At 38.6% G+C, this 18,810-nt stretch overlaps 1 protein-coding gene across 3 annotated transcripts in view; it reads right to left on the reverse strand.

Moving 5' to 3' along the window:
- Window positions 1-12,382: 12,382 nt before the first annotated feature.
- The window catches only part of mtcl2 (microtubule crosslinking factor 2), an 88,120-nt gene continuing 81,692 nt past the window's right edge, over window positions 12,383-18,810 (reverse strand). For all 3 annotated transcript variants that reach the window (XM_075476310.1, XM_075476311.1, XM_075476309.1), the window contains exon 24: window positions 12,383-18,648. In XM_075476310.1, the coding sequence (XP_075332425.1) occupies window positions 18,514-18,648 (135 nt within the window). In that variant the 3' untranslated portion in view covers window positions 12,383-18,513. The remainder of the gene's footprint in view (window positions 18,649-18,810) is intronic.

Consider the following 18,810-nt stretch of genomic DNA (forward strand, 5'->3'; position numbering starts at 1 on the left):
TACCTTGACTATAAATAAATAATGACTTGAAAAATCAGTCCAAATTGTCAAACCACACTGTAGACATGTGAGAGATTGCTCAGATGTTACAAACTGTGAATGCAACGTGAACATCAAAAACTACATCAAGCAAGCTTTTATTAGCCTGTGACCGACTTGCTTGGTTCCAAGTAGAGTTGGTCCCCAGCTTTTTTGGAATCGTACGCAAAGTCTTACGTTAAGATTGTATTTCTTAAAGAAAACAAAAAACGCTTAATTTAAGGCTCAGCAACAGAAGACAGGAGTCAGGTTGGTCCACCGCTCACAGGAGTGGAGTCACATCAAAGTAGATCTATGCACACTAAAAGCCACACAGACCTCTGACTGAGCTTTGAGTGAAAGTGGTTCTCCCATACTACATAACCCTAACTGACCAATGGGGAGACAGAGATCTAATATTAGAGAGCTAAGACAGCCACATGCTCTCTGATTTATTCGGACATTACTCACTTTATCAAACTATAAAAGATTAAAAAGACCTTTCTAGAAAGTTTCCTTCTAAAAAGGCATACAGTTTCTTATGGGTGTCCCATTAAGAGCCTTCCATTTACTCTACTGCAGGTCTCAACATCTGCACATCGGTATAACGCTGTTTGCACAAATTGCTACAGTAACTGTGAAGAAAATATGACAAGTGAAAGATCATTTGTGACAGTAAAAAGATATGCAGGATGAGTACTTTATGTGAGAAACGTGTTGCATGAGGTATTGTCAAAAAGATTCTGTATTTGTCCACGAACAGCGACTCATGCCTCAGCTCAGGTGGTAGCTCTCTCTGCAGACATCTAGTAAACACAAACAGGGCAACAGTTTGAAGCAAGCTGAAGTGTGAACATGAGCTCAACCGTTTTTATTTTCAATACGCACACAGATGTTTACCTCGTACAGCAAGACGAGTTGCTGCACGAGCTGAAAAAAAACAGCGGTGTAATGACACTCTCAGAAAACAGAGAATACCTCAAATAAAAAGTCATGCCTAAGTCAACCAAAACCGTTTAATTCTGAGATATAGCACAGTAAAGTCAGCCTTTTTTTTTGTGACGAGCAAATACATGGAAGAAATCAATATTTAAAAAAAAAAAGAAACCTGTATTTTCTGTGTTGGAGTGGAGCTTGGTTGTCAAGGATGAGGTGGTTGTATGTTGATTAAGATTCTCAGTCACTCAGGTCATGGTGCTCACAAGAGCGTGAATAAGGGACACTGGAATCCTTCTTGGATCTTGAAGATTTTTCACCTAATGGGTCTGAGTGGGACTCCCTCCTTGTGTATCTTGGGTAGTCCATGGATGCACCATCTTTTTGCCTTGACGCTCTCTTTTGCTGTTGCCTCCATCGTGACCTCCATTGTCTCCCCGCCCTTTGTGTGCCGTCATCCAGAAGACAAACATAAAAAGAAACAGAATTTATAGTTGAATCAAACGGTACATAAACCGATCCACAAGTCTAACATTAGTATGAGTGAGTATTGATTAGCTTGTTGTGGGAAATGTAGTCATTCAGTAACTGTCACGTTGAACATGCCAGAACCTTTTACAAATTGAAACCCACAAACAACAACAGAAGCTTCTGCAGTCTGTGCTTCAGCCAACACTTCCCACTCTGTAACATATCAAACAAACGCCACAACAAAGTTCAGTCGTATTGAACAGAAACTGTATGCTGCAAGTTGGCTTGAAGGGAAACAGTTTGAACCTTTTGAGGAAGTTTGTTTCTTCTGTCTCGGAGCCAGACGCTTCTCAGCTTCAGAGTGACAAAAACTTGGAAGAAAACCTCACGCCGCACCTAATTAAAGGCCATATTGAGGCCAACATAACATTTAAAGAGATTAGGTCCATTTTATGTACAACAGGGAACATAATGGCTGATGTATCGTATAATTCTGATTGGTTAACTTACCTGCTTATTACTGGGAGTTTATGAAATCTGATAAACTGCTGATTACCTTGAAATAATCCTCAACAGACAGAAGAAGAACTGGAAAGCAACACATTCATATTATCCCGCACAAAACTGAAAAATTTTAGTGGGGAGGGCTATCCTGTCTATCCTGGAGGGCAGTGAGCTGTAGGGTTGAGAAGCCCATTTTGCTTAGTAGCTGGAATGTCAGTTTTTAAAGGTAACTGCAGTGCCATGGGTATCATATTGCATCATCAAATGGTAGAAAAACTTGCAAAAAGATCAAAATCATGTTGTGAACAATATGACACTTGTTTTCTACCCCCTGGTGGACACCTTTTGCACTACAATCATTATCATTATCATCAATGGCTCAACCCCATTAGCTCCCAGCTAAACTGCTATTCATTTTTTTTCAACTCTAAATTGATAAAAAAAAAAACCTTGATGATATTTAATTTGCCTTTTGCTACATTTCATAGTTACACCATGAAATCTATGTTCTCTGATCAAATCAAATCAAATTTATTTGTATAGCACATTTCATGTAAAAACAATTCAAAGTGCCATCCATCCATCCATCCATCCATTTTCTATACCCGCTGAATCCGTCGGTCGGGTCGCGGGGGGGCTGGAGCCTATCCCAGCGGTCAATGGGCGAGAGGCAGGGTACACCCTGGACAGGCCGCCAGTCCATCACAGGGCCACACAGAGACAAACGAGACAAACAACCACACACACACTCACTCCTAAGGACAATTTTTTTTTTTTTAGAGACACCAATTAACTTAACATGCATGTTTTTGGACAGTGGGAGGAAGCCAGAGTACCCAGAGAGAACCCACGCATACAAGGAGAGAACATGCAAACTCCACACAGAAAGGCCCCAGCCGGGAGTTGAACCTGGAACCTTCTTGCTGTGAGGCGATGGTGCTCAATTCAAAGTGCTTTACATAAAATAAAAGCATTGCAGCAGGGAAGCATTAAAAATACATAAAAGAATATAAAGAGAAACAAATAAAATCATCTAAATGAATTTAAATTGTGGCATATTTATCAGTGGATAGCAGCAGGGCCACTGATACATTTAAAAAAAAAATGTTTTTGGTCACAACAAGTTTTGTCTGGTATTATATGGCTTAAAGAACCTGCCTATCTTTATTTACTTTTTTGTTTGTTTCGTATATAAATTGTAACAAATCTCACTATCAGTTCGTTCATACAAAATATCCATTTCATTTCACAGATATGTTTTATGTGAACACACCACTTTCATTCACAGTGATGTCTAATGAAGCAAAGCTGAGGGATGTAAGGCAGAGTCAATCAACACATGTGATAAGGACGTGGACACGTGAGAAAGGGGTGAACTGTTGAATTATTATATAAGTGAGATCCAAATCTATTCATACTGCAGGGTTTGACCTTCACATTGCAAGTCAGGCAGCGATGAAACTTGGAACTTCTCTGATCAGATCATCTTAGTGTCATAGTCCTGTGTTGGTTGTCTGTGTTTTTTTTTCCTTTTAAGGCATAGGTTGGCTGCGCAGGCTTGGAATCCGTCCTCCTGGAGGGCCTGGCCTTCAGCTCTTCTGCTGCTCTCAGCCTCCTTACCGCAGTAGCTTGTAAGGATCAGCATGTGGACCCACTATCTGTCAGATTGTCTGCCTCCTCAGCGTAGCAATCAGGCCGGTTCACGGCTCTTCCTAGGAATGTTTGCTCTTGCTCTAACCAGTTTTCTGCTGTGCTTCCTAGTTAATCCCTGTTGGTCAATAAGGGGTCCACTCACCTGTGTTTCCAACCGGCCTCCTCTGTAAACCGGCTCCTGTGAAAAAAGACCTTCCTGTCCTGTGGAATTACTTCCCTCAACCTCTTACCTGCCTGCCCACCTTCCTACGGCTTCTGCATCCACTGAGGACAACCATTGGCTCACCTAAATATCGCTCTGACATCCAACTCCAGTAAAGCTAGACACGCATTAAAACCAAATTATCCTGGACACACCTTTGGATTATCGTCTTAAACTATTTCAGGAATCAATACACCTCTTCTTCTTTAGTGACTCAAATCCTGTGAACGGACTGTTCTCCTGTTTTTTTTATTTATTTCCCAGCTCAATCTCATCCGTTAAACCTTTAACAGAGACGATGATGTCTTCACTGGGTTGTACTTTAGAGTCTGCATTACTTTGGCTGCTCAAGCAGTGACACATGGAATAGATGGAAACATTTCTTTGGCCACTATTTGACCAACACAGCCAGGAGATGGCAGTGCAAACTCAATGATTGCTGAAAATATACAAGCGTCTGGCTGCAGATCACAGTGAAAAGTAAAGTGACAAGACAGGAAGAAAATGCTTCCTGCTATATAATCTTAAACAACTTTAAAGTGCCGTGAGGCCATGGTGCTTGTAAACTGGCGATGTACTAAAGACTTTTTTATAGCCTTCTTCTTCGAGTCATAAGCGGCCTCGAATTTTCGTAATTTTCAGCCTGCACATTGATATAAACCTAATATAAGACTTGAATGATTTGCAGATTACACACTGTTTTTATTTCAAAAAAACATTTTTATATCCAAAAAAAAAGACTCTTTTGGAGAAGCGGTTGGAAATAAAATTCCATTTTCATTGAGTGTATGTTGATATCGGTGCATTGATAACGCTGCAAAGAACATCTGTCTTCTAAAACTACAGTTTGAAAATGAGTGATTACTTAGCGGGAAAAACCTGCAAGTATTTTTAAAGGTAAAGACTGCCACTGTTACCTGCTCAGATTCCAGTTGTTGCAAATACTCTGCTGAAGGACATATTTGACTCTTTTAATATAAATAAATACTATCCATTACCAACAGTGAAACAAAACAAACAGTTGGAGGCACTCTGATCAAGTACCAAAAGTAGTGAAGTAAAGAAAACAATATGATGTAATTATCATAGCTCAAATTCAGCTGTTAAAAACTTGGTATAAATATGGCATTTATGTTCGATGCATGATGGGAAAATAAAAAATACATTGAATTAAACAGGACTTATGATCATTTGTTTCACTCTTAATTTCTTGTCCTCACTGACCCATCTGTAAAATGGAATATTTAAATGCATTAGAGTGAGGAAAAGTGAGACCGGACAGGAAGCAAATGTTGTGTTTTTTTTTTTTTATCTCTGCAGAAATCCATGGTTGCTTAGCTTGCTTTGTAATGACTTCATTATTTTATCTAATAATGACTAACTTGACAATGTTCGGTATGTGCGTTCATGCAAGGGAAGTCACTCCCTTCCTCCCAGTGTAGATTTAGCCCTCACCACGTTTCTTGGCAGACATTTAACTGCATGAGAGAGTTCCTCTCCTTGTGTTCAGTCTGATTAGTGGAGCCTCAATGACTGTGTTGTCTGAACCTGTGTCCCCCCCCCATCTGTGAATAATGTGTTTTCAGTAGTATGAGGTTCACAAATTGGCACCGAAGGGAAAATGTCCTCCTCAAACGATGCATCATGTTTAATACAAAAGCTCAAAATGAACTATTGTGCTGGTGTCTGGTATACAAAGAGTATTGAATATTTTAGAACAGGAACTCTTTCAGACTTAAGGCTTCCTTAAAAACAGCCCCCTAAAACCTGAGGGTTTTCTAAGAAAAATGAAGTGTCCATGAAAACTATTTTTTTCTCTCCCTCAGAAAAAACTATTTGAGAGATTAAACATTCAGCTTCTTTTTTTGCAAAATGCTGACTTACTCCTCATGATTATCAGTACTTTTTAAAACTCCTGTTTGTGTGTTTTTCCTGAAAATGTTGATGTAATGCGTGCATCGTTCTTTTTGCTTGACAAATGACATGTGTCCTTTTATCTTTCGCTTGAAAGTTAAAAGTGTCACTCCATCTCATGAGAATAGCAGAAAAAGGACTCCACTGCACACAGCAAGGTTAGTACAAACTGACTTTCTTGCTAATAACTTAGAATAATGTCGAAATAGACATTATTTGTCTGTGCCATTTAAGCATTGATTCTGAATACACATGCATGAACACTGTAAATGATAAACTTGGTCAATTGTCATGGTCATTTTGAGGATGAAATTTGTTCAGCAGTCTTAACAACCCCTAAAAGTGTAGTTAGTTTAGAAAAATGAATCAGTCAAACAAAGTCACAAAGTATTAGACAACAAAACAATACCTCCTAATCCCCCAAACATTCACCCCATGCATCCAACTTCACATTAAGCAAAAAAGAATTAAGCTCTAAATAAAAGACAAAATGAAGAGAAGGAGCGAGGATAAGACAAAAAAGTGAATGTGAACTGAGAAAAAAAGCTTCCAGAGATGGACCGTAACTGATCATCTCTTTTTTTAATAACAATGAACTCTAGTATCATCTGATTAAACTTGGACTGAAGGATTGAACTATCCTGCCACTGCATCTGTCTGGACTTGATATTATCAACATCAGAGGAAAGCACCTTTTTAGTGATATCATCAAAAGTGAAAATATGACAAAATTATGGCTGAAAACCGTACATTTCTGAAATGAAATGGAAGGGGGTCACGGTTTGCTCTGTGGCTGATTCCTCCATTCCACTCCTACAGAAGACCTGCTCAGTCTTAAGTGACTGCTTTGAGATGAACCGCCTCATGCGTCTTCTCAGACTGACCTATTTTTGACTGCATCGACACACACCACACAGATCCATATCCCTGACATCAGAGCCTCCTGAGTCTGACTCTGCAAATAGCACGATGTCCTGTGCATTCAGGCATCAGTCAAATCCATTCATTAATTTGGGTCCAACATCTACTGCTGTGTTTTAATCTTCAGGAAGTTAGATGCTAAGGCAAAAGTCAAGAAAGAAATAAGCAAATGAAAGTGAAGACGAAGTAAGAGGTACTGCTTGATTACTTGTTAATTCAGCCAGCTCACGCTGTGGGATAACAGGAGGTGTTCATTATTCAAACAGCCCTGGAGTTAAAGATACGCCCCTGTTGCAGAGGGATTTGAGCTCAGTGAAACCGCCTACTGAAGAAAATCCGTGGACTTAACTGTAGCAGCAAGTCAGAGAACAAGTAAATCTATACTCATTGAAAATTTATCGTGCCCGGATTGAGTCTAGAAATTAGGTTTGATTTGGAATTTTTCAGAAAAAAAATATTCCAGCTTTCATGAGCAAATACACATTCATTTTAAGCTCTACTGTAAAAAACTGGCTAACCAACCAAGCATTATTTACTATCATCTCTTTATTAATCTCTTTAATATAAAATCACAAACGAAAATAAATTTTGCGTTTTAATCCAGGGAAAAAAAACAAAACAGGTAAATTCATGAGTTTGGATGTAAGAAAACTGACCGTTTTCTTGTCCAAAGATAAATTAGTAAAAAACAGCCCAATGCTACCAATCCCTGTCTTATTTGAGTCAAAACAGGAAATGGCTCCTTTGTTTTAATGTGTTGCCATAGCGAGGTCACTTCCTGTCATTAGGGCTGCTGACCTTCTCTAAGTCTAAAATGCAAAGCGAGAAGGAGAGAGGACTGAGGAGGTTATCAAAGAATTTAAGAAATTGAGATAGAGACAGATCAAGTTCTGAAGGTGACAGTTCATTACCAGAACTGATAACTCAATTGATAAAAGTGAGACACTGATGAATAAAAGCTAAGGGTTTTCAGAAAAATACGACTATATTAATGATGTATTCCAGATTTTGACACTGTGGCATTCACCCTGTTGCTCATACAGAGGATCCTCCTGGGTCACCTACGACCACTGGTGGGCACACATCTGGACCCCCTGCAGTTTGCTTACCGGCCTGGTGTTGGGGTGGACGACGCAGTAATCTTTTTACTGTACAGATCACTGCTTCACCTGGAGGACAACGGGAGCACTGGTAGGATCATGTTTTTTGATTTCTCCAGTGCTTTCAACACTATCCAGCCATCACTGCTTAGGGTGAAGATGGAAAATGCGGGAGTGGACCAACACCTGGCTGCATGGACTACAGACTACCTCACCAACAGACCACAGTATGTGAGGCTACATAACTGTGTGTCTGACGTGGTGCTCTGCAGCACAGGTGCTCCTCAGGGTACGGTGCTCTCTCCTTTCCTCTTCACCCTGTATACATCGGACTTCACACACAACACCACACACTGCCACATCCAGAAGTTTTCCGATGACACAGCCATTGTTGGATGCGTCTCTGAGGATAACGAACTGGAATACAGGACGGTCATCAAGGACTTTGTCAGCTGGTGTGAGCTGAACCATCTTCAGCTTAATACCAGCAAAACAAAGGAGATGCTCGTAAACTTCAGGAGGAAAACACCCCACTTCACACTGGTGAACATCCAGGGATTGGACATTGAGATGGTGGAGAACTACAAATTCCTGGGTGTTCACCTCAACAATAAACTGGACTGGACTGACCACACACCAGCCCTCTACAAGAAGGGCCAGAGTCGCCTCCACCTGCTGAGGAGACTGAGGTCCTTCGGTGTGTGCCGGACTCTCCTCAGGACTTTCTACGACTCTGTGGTAGCTTCAGCAATTTTCTATGCTGTGGTCTGCTGGAGAGGGGGCAGTACGGACAGAGACAGAGGGAAACTGAACAAACTGATCAGGAGAGCGAGCTCTGTCCTGGACTGTCCCCTGGACTCCATTGAGGATGTGGGTGAGAGAAGGATGTTGGCTAAGCTGACATCCACCATGGACAACTCCTCTCACCCCCTCCATGACACTGTGGGGTCCCTGTACAGCTCCTTCAGCAGCAGACTGTTACACCCACGGTGCAGGAAGGAGAGGTTCCGCAGGTCCTTCATCCCGGCAGCTGTCAGACTTTACAACACATGCACCCACTGATCATGTTGTTGCCTTTCCCATGATAATCATATAGAGATTTTTCCTTACCCGTATTATTTATATTTTATTCATTTCAACTTCACAATGTGCAATATTATTTATACTAGGTCACTTTACTTTTTAGTACTTACTTTTTTTTTTCTTACTTTTTAGTACTTGCTTTTTCTCTTTTAAATTTTTTTGAATCTTTTTTAATTTCTTGTTTCATGTCTATTGTTGCTGCTGTGACAAGTGAATTTCCCCGTTGTGGGATAAATAAAGTACAATCTAATCTAATCTAATCTAATCATGCACACTGATAGCAAATGGCCATTGACGGGGCCCATCGTTTCACCCACTCATCCACCACGTCCCACACATTACTGGGACTTTATTGCTTATTATACCTGATCTGATCTCAAAAGACATGCGAGTGGCTACAGTTTCCCATCACTGGTTTATGCTGTGGAACCAGAAAATGTGGGCAAAACGAAAATTTGACGAATTTACACCTGAACAACAACAAAAAAAGAAAGTCTATCCCAGCTTGAAGGATAGCATTTGCTTTGTGATGAAGCTTTGCTGAAAGTTCAATAAGGGAGATCTGATCTAGCTAATTCACTGTTTCCTGCCTCTTGGGCTTTCCTTCCGCTTCCCTGCCATTCCCTTCTTTCCCATGCTGTCAAGCTTTTCACTTTAATTATGACATCACTGATTTGGTCCAATGGTTTTCCTTTCTCAACCAGCCAAGCCAGTCTCTTTCCCAACCAACTTCCTCTCAAACCCGACCTTCTCCACTTGTCTAGGATGGAGCCTCAGAGAAGCCACCAACGTCTGAACTCCGAGGTCTTTCCTATTATCTATCATGACACATTCCACCTTGATTTAGCACCAGGGTATAATCGCTGTACTGTATTACAATTCTTTGTTGAACAAACTTTATCGACAAACTTTCATTTGATTTGTACTTATTGAAGTGTGTCATTTATTTCACTGCTGGTCAAGCTAGTTAACCTCTTGTTGTCTTTGCACACAATGATGCAATGGGACTAAATAATCGCTCAGCTCCTTTCTAGACTTTCTAAGTGTTATAATCACAATTACGGTAATTTTGTTGGGTTTGCAATGCCCAGACTGAAGTTTGTCATTCCTTTACAACTGATTCTTTTCCAGTTACATGTCTAGAAAAACTGGGGAAGGGTCTGTCTCCTGTAATTTAATAAGCCTGACCTTGAAATAAATGCTAACAGACATTTAAACCCAGCCTGGTATTGCAATGTGCCACACTCTGCAGGCTGCAGGTGAACCCCCTTCGAAAACTGTCCCAAAGTGTATCAAATAATGAAGGACGAAATGTTTACAACCCTGGTTGGCCACTACAGCTGCGCAGCCCAGTGCAGATTTGGATGGTCTCCAACCCTGTTTAGAAAATTATATATCTTTTGTTTCTTTTGTGTTGTTTGTCCTTTTGCTCCAACTTTCTCTGCATCTTGTGACATTAAAGTTTCCCGTTCTCACTGCTTTCTCTTCTATGCAGATTTGCAAAAGGTACCAGTGCTGTTGTCATTTAGTGACATATGGACACAAGACACACAAAAGGAGAAAAGTGTCAGAAAAGTGTCACATAAGCAGATTATTACACCAATTTATTGAGTTTGCTGTTTTGGCTGCTTTACAGGGAACAGGAAATTATCTGATCCTCTCTGTATAATGCCATCTGTCCACCCCACCTAATCGGCTGGGACACTGTTTAATCTTTTCTTTATTCCCAGAAATGATGAGCACTTTCACAGCTGAAGTATATATAAAAAAAACTCTTTAAAATTCTTATTTTTGGGGCCTCATTTATGTCACCATCTACTCACTCTGGCAGTTACAGCCAGGAAAGAAATTTAAGATGACTGTAACAACCTTGTAGGTAAAACTAGTATGACATAATCTGGAAAATATCTACTGATAATGCAACAATGTTTATGGTTGAAGAGTTCTCAGTTTAGATGTTTTTGTCATCAAAAACTAAAAATGGATTTCTGTTTTTTAGGCCTTATGTCGTAATTGGCCTCTGATTTCATATCAGATGAATACCTACAGTAAGATAAGTATGAGACATTGCAAACTACAACTTAAGCCTAAATGTGATAATAGAGACATTAGAGGGGAAAACAAACTGAGTAAGGAGAGAAATGCGTCTGAAAAGGTGACATGTTTTACATAAACTACAAATAATACAAATGTGTGTACAATGTGCAATTTAGTCAATTCACTAATGTTTTACAGCCCACCTATAAATACAGTACTAATCAGTTTAAATAAATATAAAACAATTTTACAAATGCACACATCACAGCCTGTATACACACTCATACTCTTTATACAGATTCTGGCTCCAGGTTCACAGATCATGAAGGTGTGTGTATCGCAGGACCAAAATGCAGACAGTTACTCATGTCAGACTGGTAGGTGAGTTTAAATGTTAATAGACTTACATAATGAACTCGAAGTGCTGCAGGAACGGACTGTAAATCCAGAAAAACAAAACTAAAACGTGGCAGGTAGCAAAATGGACAGGAATGGACAAGGGAGGCAACAGTTACAAAGTGAAGTGAAACAGGAAGTAAAGCTAACCCACATACATAAGAAAAAACAGAAAAGAGGCTGAGTACAGGGAACTGTTTGTCCACTTTGTGGTATGGTTTAGGAACAATCACGTCATCTAGACTAAGAAAAACAGACGTGCAAAGAATGCTGAACATAGTGGACAATACCGCAGTGTTGAAACAACAGTGTTCAAAGTGAGAGAATCAAATAGGAGATGAGTCATCTGGTTTATTATCTGTGTTTATTTCAAAAGTGCATCTCGTGGATTAGTTCCTATGGCAACTGCACATCTGGAACGATACCATCAATGCTTAAAGGTTTTAGAGCAACATATGCTCCTTTTTCTATGTTCTATGGTAAATAAAATATTGGTTATATGAGATTTGCAAATCATTGTATTCAGTCTTTTTATTTTTACATTCCAACTTTTTTTTAAAATTTGAATAAATCCATCTTAAAATCTATACAACCTGTCATATCTGCATTTGTGAAACTTTTTTTCAGATTTGTTCAAATTACTTGGGTTGGTGAGCTCTCATTTGAGAGAGTGAGAATCAAAAATGACATTTCGTGACGTAAATACACATTGTTTACCATTCCGAAACCAATTCATCTCCATATTTATGTAGTTTTGTTTCAGGTCAGGAATGAATGTTGGCCTAAATCTATGCAGAGAAATGGACTAAAATTATGTCTGAAATACTAGAATGTTTATTAACTTCCATAGAACAGAACAAAATCAAAGCATAAACTGGCCTTTAGGTCAGAGATTGGGTGGTAGCTCATTAAATACATTAGGTTCTTGACACCAGACCCTGCATTTGCCGTCCCATCTGCGACTATCATTCAACACTAGTTTTAACTGTGCCCGTGATTCAACGTTACCAATATAAATCTAACAGCCTATAAAACCACCTAATCTAAACTTAGAGATGGATGATCAGATTGTACAAGGCAAACAGTCTGACAAACTGCCAAATGACTGAGTACCAGCACAAACTACAAAAAAAATTATGAAGGGAAGGAGAATATGAATATTTTAATTCAAGTTGAATATGTACACAAGACGAAACAACAAACCATGTTAAAATCCATCAAACATTTATTTGTGAATTCTATGACAAACAGGAGGCAGTTATATCTTGTTTTACAAGCTACATTGGTTGGAAAAAAACAAACAAAAAACAGGTCCTTTAAAAATCCTTTTTGGATGCGATTTCATTAACCCTTTTAACATTTGCTGTTGTCTTTTTTACTTATTTATTCATCTATTGTATCTTATCATCATCAAAATGTGCCTATGTACAGAGGAAATGCTCAAGAGTGGTCTATAAAGGGAGAGAGCTACATACTTCCACAGCGACCTGGGTCAGATCAGCTGCTGACATTCAGCTTTTCTCAAAGAAACAAAAGGATAGAGTACAAACCTTTACTTTCTTATCAAGTTGCAATACGGGGGAACATTTCTCTACCATGTACTCATTTTAGTTAGCTTTCATTGCATTCTCCTTTAAGAATCAAGCATTGCTTAAAAAAGAGACAAGATTAGGTTATACAGCATAATGCAAATGTACAGGCAGTCTCTAAGTAACAGCTTAGCTACCATTATGAACAGTTAAGAATTCATTTACATAATTCCAGCATGTAATAATCATAAGTATGGCATGGAGGTGGGTTAAAAAGCGGTAAATAATCATTTTTCTTTGACAGGCTTACAGATACACAAGGACCAATAAGACTCATGGTTTGTGACATGCAACCTGTAAGAAATCATCTGTCATTGGCTGGTGATGCATTACCTGTAAAACTGTTCAGTTAGTGGCTGAAATGCCTAGTATTTATGCCTAGTATTTATAACCTGAGGGGAAGGAGAAAAATGTGATACCTGACAGGCGGGTAGAAAAGCTGGAGAAATGAGGACCACTGATGAATGATAAAAATTAAATCTTTGAGTTGACTGTAACATTTTGGAATTTTCTTTCATGAAAAGTACGATCAAGCTGCAGCAAATGCCAGCTGATATGCGAAGAAGTTCCAGCTCTGTCATCACATATCTTGTGTTGGAATACGAATTAAATATAGTAAAAACTATGAAAAACATTTGTTATTATGACCTATGAAGTAATACAGACCAATTTATTTTAATCAAACAGGAAACCTTACTCTGTGTAAATCCAAATGTCTAAACATGAGCTGGAATCTTCTTATCACATGACCTTAAAAACTGACCCGTGTCTGAACTACCAGTCCAAGACAGTCCGAATTCTCACCAATTTTGAGGTCTTGCCACAAAAAAAGCTATCTTTTATGGCTATACTTTTTCTTTTATCTCAACACTGAAATCCTTTATTGGCTCAATGAGAAATTGGTGAATAGCAAAAATGACCAGTAATGACATTTAAACTCATTTCCAGATGTAATTAATATGGAATTTGGGATCATGATACTTATTTGGACAAAACAAAAAAGAAAAGATATTGTTAGAGAAAAGGCACTAAAGTAACCTTCTTGTGGACAGTGAAACTGTGACAAACATGTTCTAATGAATAAGCCTAGAGATACTCAACTAGTGTTTTGTGTTGTTTAATGATCTCAGCGTTATCAAAAAGTTGAAGAGGTAGAACAGAATCTGGTAAACTTTCAGCCGAGAGTTTCACACTTTTCATAACAAACTCGACAAAGACCTCTGTAAAAGTCTCGCTATTTAAATACGGTTTTATACACAAATTGTGACTAATCAAAATCACATAATATTTCAACTAAATAATACCAAAATCCCTGCCAAACTGTGGCATCTATTGTGTACACAGTCGATAATTTTTCTTCACTACTTTTTAAACATAAATCTACCTTCTCTGACCTTGGATTGACATCTATTGCAGTGTAACCTGTTACATGTTTGAACTTGAAACAAAAGAGGTTTTGAGAATGAATAAAGTTTAAAGGCTTATTATGGAAGATTTTTTAACTTTGCAGTGCATCTAAAAAGCAGACATCGAGCCTTTGTGGTTTCAGACTATTCCTCTTAGTGGGCAGTGGGAGAGACTGTGGGATGACTGAGTCACTATTGGATTGTAGCCACTGCAGATAGAACTTCAACAAGGCCCAAGTTTGTCTGCTTGGGCTGAATTCTGTTATACATATTTTTTTTTAGGCTCTTCTAACTGCATACAGAAAAATGGGACTGAGATGCCTTAAGTAAAGTGACCGGAAAAAAAGTATTTATTGGTTTTAAATAGCCCAAACAAGTTGGAGATCTATGAATGTCTTGCTAACATGGAGCTGTAATTTGTGCTCTGTGAAAAGCAAGAAGAACATCCTTTGTGGTCTTGTTTTTTTTTTTTAATGCCTTAAGAAAAAAAATTGAGCGCTTGTTAGGCTAGAAATTTGTATATAAAAATTCAGTGTTTTTGAAGTTTGTAAACTGGATGTCTGTTAAAATGTGCCAGACCACACAAGAAGGAATTTGAAAGAAACTCTCCACTTAACTTTTTATCTTAACTATGTAGGCATGTTGCCATAAGCTACTGTTAACTGCTAGTATCTAACAAAAGCAGCATGTTTGGGCAAATATCAAACCTTAGGAAATATGTACTGCATAAAGAGAGACAGAAAAGTACCGTATTGTCAGTAACGGTTTGAGCCAATTCTGCATTTAGGGTTAAAACATATTTCGTCTCTGCAGTGAAAACACCTAAAAATGTCTAGTATACAACAGCTATGGAAAAAAAAAAAAAAAAAGAACTAAAAACTTTTAGGGGCCACATTTGGAGTGATATAAGTATAATATCTGTAACGTGGATTTCCAGTGGAGCATTACTTGAAAATGTTTTCTTCTGAGAAGTGAAATAAGAGAACGATGTACTGGTCATTATGGCGGCATTGCTAAGCGAACCTGTTAGCGTGTTAGCAAGCTAATACTTTAAGTCTTATGCTAAAACTCAAGAGTCTCTTAAAACTGTAAACCCTGTCCTGGTTTTCTACCAAGAGCAAAGGTCTAATCTATTTTAGGCTGTTCCCTTTGTCTTTTGTTGTTGCTTCTAAATACATAATGTGCACTATTCGGTTAACACTGGGATTTTTAGAAGTGTAATGCAACTACAAAGGTTTAAATGTTAAAAATATCATGGAATGTAGAAAGGAAGAGTAGCTGCACTCTCTGGGATGCTTTGAAACATTAAATTATTGGTATTTTGCTTTTTTAACCATAAGTAGACGAAAACTTCTCTCAATTGTGGTTATGTCTGCCACAATTATATATATTTGTGTATATCAGACGGTCTAGTCCTGTTGGAATCAGGCCAGTAGCTTCTGAGGCAGTGACTGGTTTCATGCAGTTGGTTTTGTACCAGCAGTGAGGGCTGAAATGGAGACAGGCAGCAGCATAGAGACTGTGGGTTTTCCTTGGTGTGTTATTTAAAAACTTGCACTGTTTCTGTAAATGCCCCATTTTAAACTGCTGAGTCAACAAACGGTGCGCAGAGACCGACAATCACTCGACTGCTGCTCATACACAGATGCCTTTAAGGCAGCGAGCCCACAGCAGACTTTACAAAGAGTAGCACCATGATAATGAAACAGAAATAGAAACAGGCTAATATATCATCAAAACATCCAAAAAATTAAACAAAATTAAAAAAAAATAATTTACTTTCCAGAAAAATAACCCTTGATATAAAAAAGTTTATATATCGTTTATACTACATCCTCCTATATCTGTTAATCATTTTGTCTCTCCTTCACTGTGATGCATTACTTTATTGCAACTTTAGTACTGATTGTAATTATGTGCATAAAACAATCTTACTCATTAAAAATAGGCTGCTTGGTTTGTGTGTTTTTCCTATGGAGTCCAATTTTGGTGTGAGCTGATTAACAGGCGATCCAGCAGGCACTTTGATCAGTTGATTAATTACAAATACAATGACACACCAAGCAAATAGATAGGAGGAACAGCATGTAATAAAAACCCTTTCAAATATGATTGTTTTCAATTCATGGTATTTTTCACGTTTTCCGTTTACTAAAAAGACTTTGTAGTTGTGTCAGTCCTCATGTAACATCTTTAGTCTTCCACATCTTTTCCAAATTTCTCTCGGATGATTCGACATCATCCTCTTTTTATGATCTTGGAACTACTATTTAAGACAAAGTAAAACATACAGTGCATTTCTAATTTAGAAAGTCAACTTGACCAAAGTTTGTAAGTGAAGTATATAGAAAAACCCTGAAAAAAAAATTGTATTTCTTGAAAGAAGTAAAAACTTTCAGTGCAACTTTTTAGTGCTAAAAGAAGGATGGATGTATGTGAAGGAACAGTGGTGCAGATGAAGGAAGTGACAGGAGAGTATTTTTAAACTAACCCCCATCATCAGACCAGGGAATGATGCAGTGATACAGATGAAGAATCTACAGTATACACAAAACACACACATGCTTTGAGCAACGACCTTGAATCTTTTCTCTGAGTAAAGACTGTTTTGATGGAGTTTAGATTTTTGGGTCAATCATAAGAATTTTAGCAGATTACGTTTGGCTGTATCTGCAATGCACATTTGATTCTGGCTTTTTTCCAACTTTTCCTACCTAAATGAAGCATAGAGGGTATGGATGGACTGATGGACCATGTTTTTGATGAGGTATCAACTGCGTATATCAGATTCCAAAAGCTGGATTAGTTGTGCTAAGAGAAAAAGGGGAAAAAAAGCAAATAAAAACATTTCTATTTGATGTCCTGTGAACTTAGCATATGGGATCTCAGTTCGACTTTACAACCTAACAGGAATGGTTCCTAAATGGTGTAACCAACTGAGTGATTTCACAACAGTGCGCTGTAGGACTGTACATGTTTTCAGCAGATCATCACCCAGAAGTTTTAAAATAAATCTTGACATCCGAGGAGTTGCATCTCAGACTGCCTGCTAAAACAAATTCAAACCAAAATATTCATTTAATAACCAGTCTCTGAAGAAAACGTCTTACATTTACAAGGCTTAAGTCATGGCTTCAATGTCCCCAAATGTCCCCATATTTATGGTCAAAGTCTTTTTATAACTTAACAAGCCTGAAGAGCTTTGTGCTGTTTAGGTTTGCTAATAAATAACATTGGTAGGAGGTTCTCTCTGGAAATCAGCTTGACGATCTTAATTATAGAGCCTTTAAGTCCCAACATTCTTCATTCAAGTCCAAGACTGGTCATGCTGGGAAACACAGCCCAACACTCTTTAAGGTTTTCCTTTTGTGTACTAATAAGAGACACTGTAAACTTGTCAGTAATGTGTAATTCAGATCCACGTTGGAGACACTCGCTGGAATGTTATTGTGCTAATCAATCGAAGCGGGATAATTTTCCAGCACAGCATCTGCGTTTTGTGACAAGTTACAGAGAGAGTCTTTCTCTGCAGAAACCCCTCTGGAGCAATCAATGGAGCTTTCCATCAGATAACATCTCACACACTGATTGTTTCAGAGCTGCAAACACAACGTAAAAGATCTTTCAAGCTGTGACGGATGTCTTCTCCGTAGTTTTATAGCTCCCAAAGAAAACCATGGACTTTATACTTCAAATTGTGACTGCATGCTGTCTTTCCACCTTGCCTATTTGTACATCTAATATGGCTGCTTGTTTAACAGCATGATGGCAAGATGATATTAACAAGGTGCATGATCTGGCCCTTAGCAGAACTTAGTTTTTAGTACCTTTTATTCTGCATGTTGGAGGTTGTGTTTTGTAGGTCCAGTCCTGACATCTTTGTTTAAACTGTTTGTATCTTCTCAGTTTATTCTTGTATAGTTGGAGTGTTAAACTGTATCTGTGTTTTCTGTCCTGCTGGTAGTTAGGTGATGGTCTGATCTGTACTTGGCATCAGAGTGATACAGTCCAAGACAGGTGTAATACTGCCTGGCCTCTGTGAGTTTGTGTTTGTGAATGCGTGCAGGTGGCAGTAGTTTTGTGAGGCAGCCCGTGCAGTGTGCTAGCAGTCAGTGTATGTCGTGTTTGGCAGTGTGCCTGTGTGGCAGGTTGTAGGTGTGCATGTACATTTGGTGATGTGAGAGGCGTTGTTTTTTTGGCAGTTGTGTTTGTGAGGAAGTGGTGTTGCTTTGTGTCTTCCTATCTGCTGTGTGTCTTTGCATGGGACAGTAGAGGTGTTGTTGTCACTCGTTGCAGATGTCGCCCTTATCCTCTGTTGCTGCTGCAGATTCTTGTGGACGGTGTTTGCAGTGGCGAGCGGCTGCTCTTGATGGTCGGGCGAAGCAGGAGGACTGGGCAGCGCAGTCACAGGGCAAATCCTGGCAAAGAGAAAAATGTCTTATTCACACAAAGATTGAGATATGAATGTTTATTTCACATTATATATATCAAATGCTTCATAAATTTTGTGCTAAATATAACGTTTCATTTAAATTGAGGAAAACAATCTTCTACGTTTCATATAAATCTATATTTTCATG

This window comes from Odontesthes bonariensis, chromosome 10 (genome assembly GCF_027942865.1).
Source record: "Odontesthes bonariensis isolate fOdoBon6 chromosome 10, fOdoBon6.hap1, whole genome shotgun sequence".
NCBI classification, from domain to species: Eukaryota; Metazoa; Chordata; class Actinopteri; order Atheriniformes; family Atherinopsidae; genus Odontesthes; species Odontesthes bonariensis.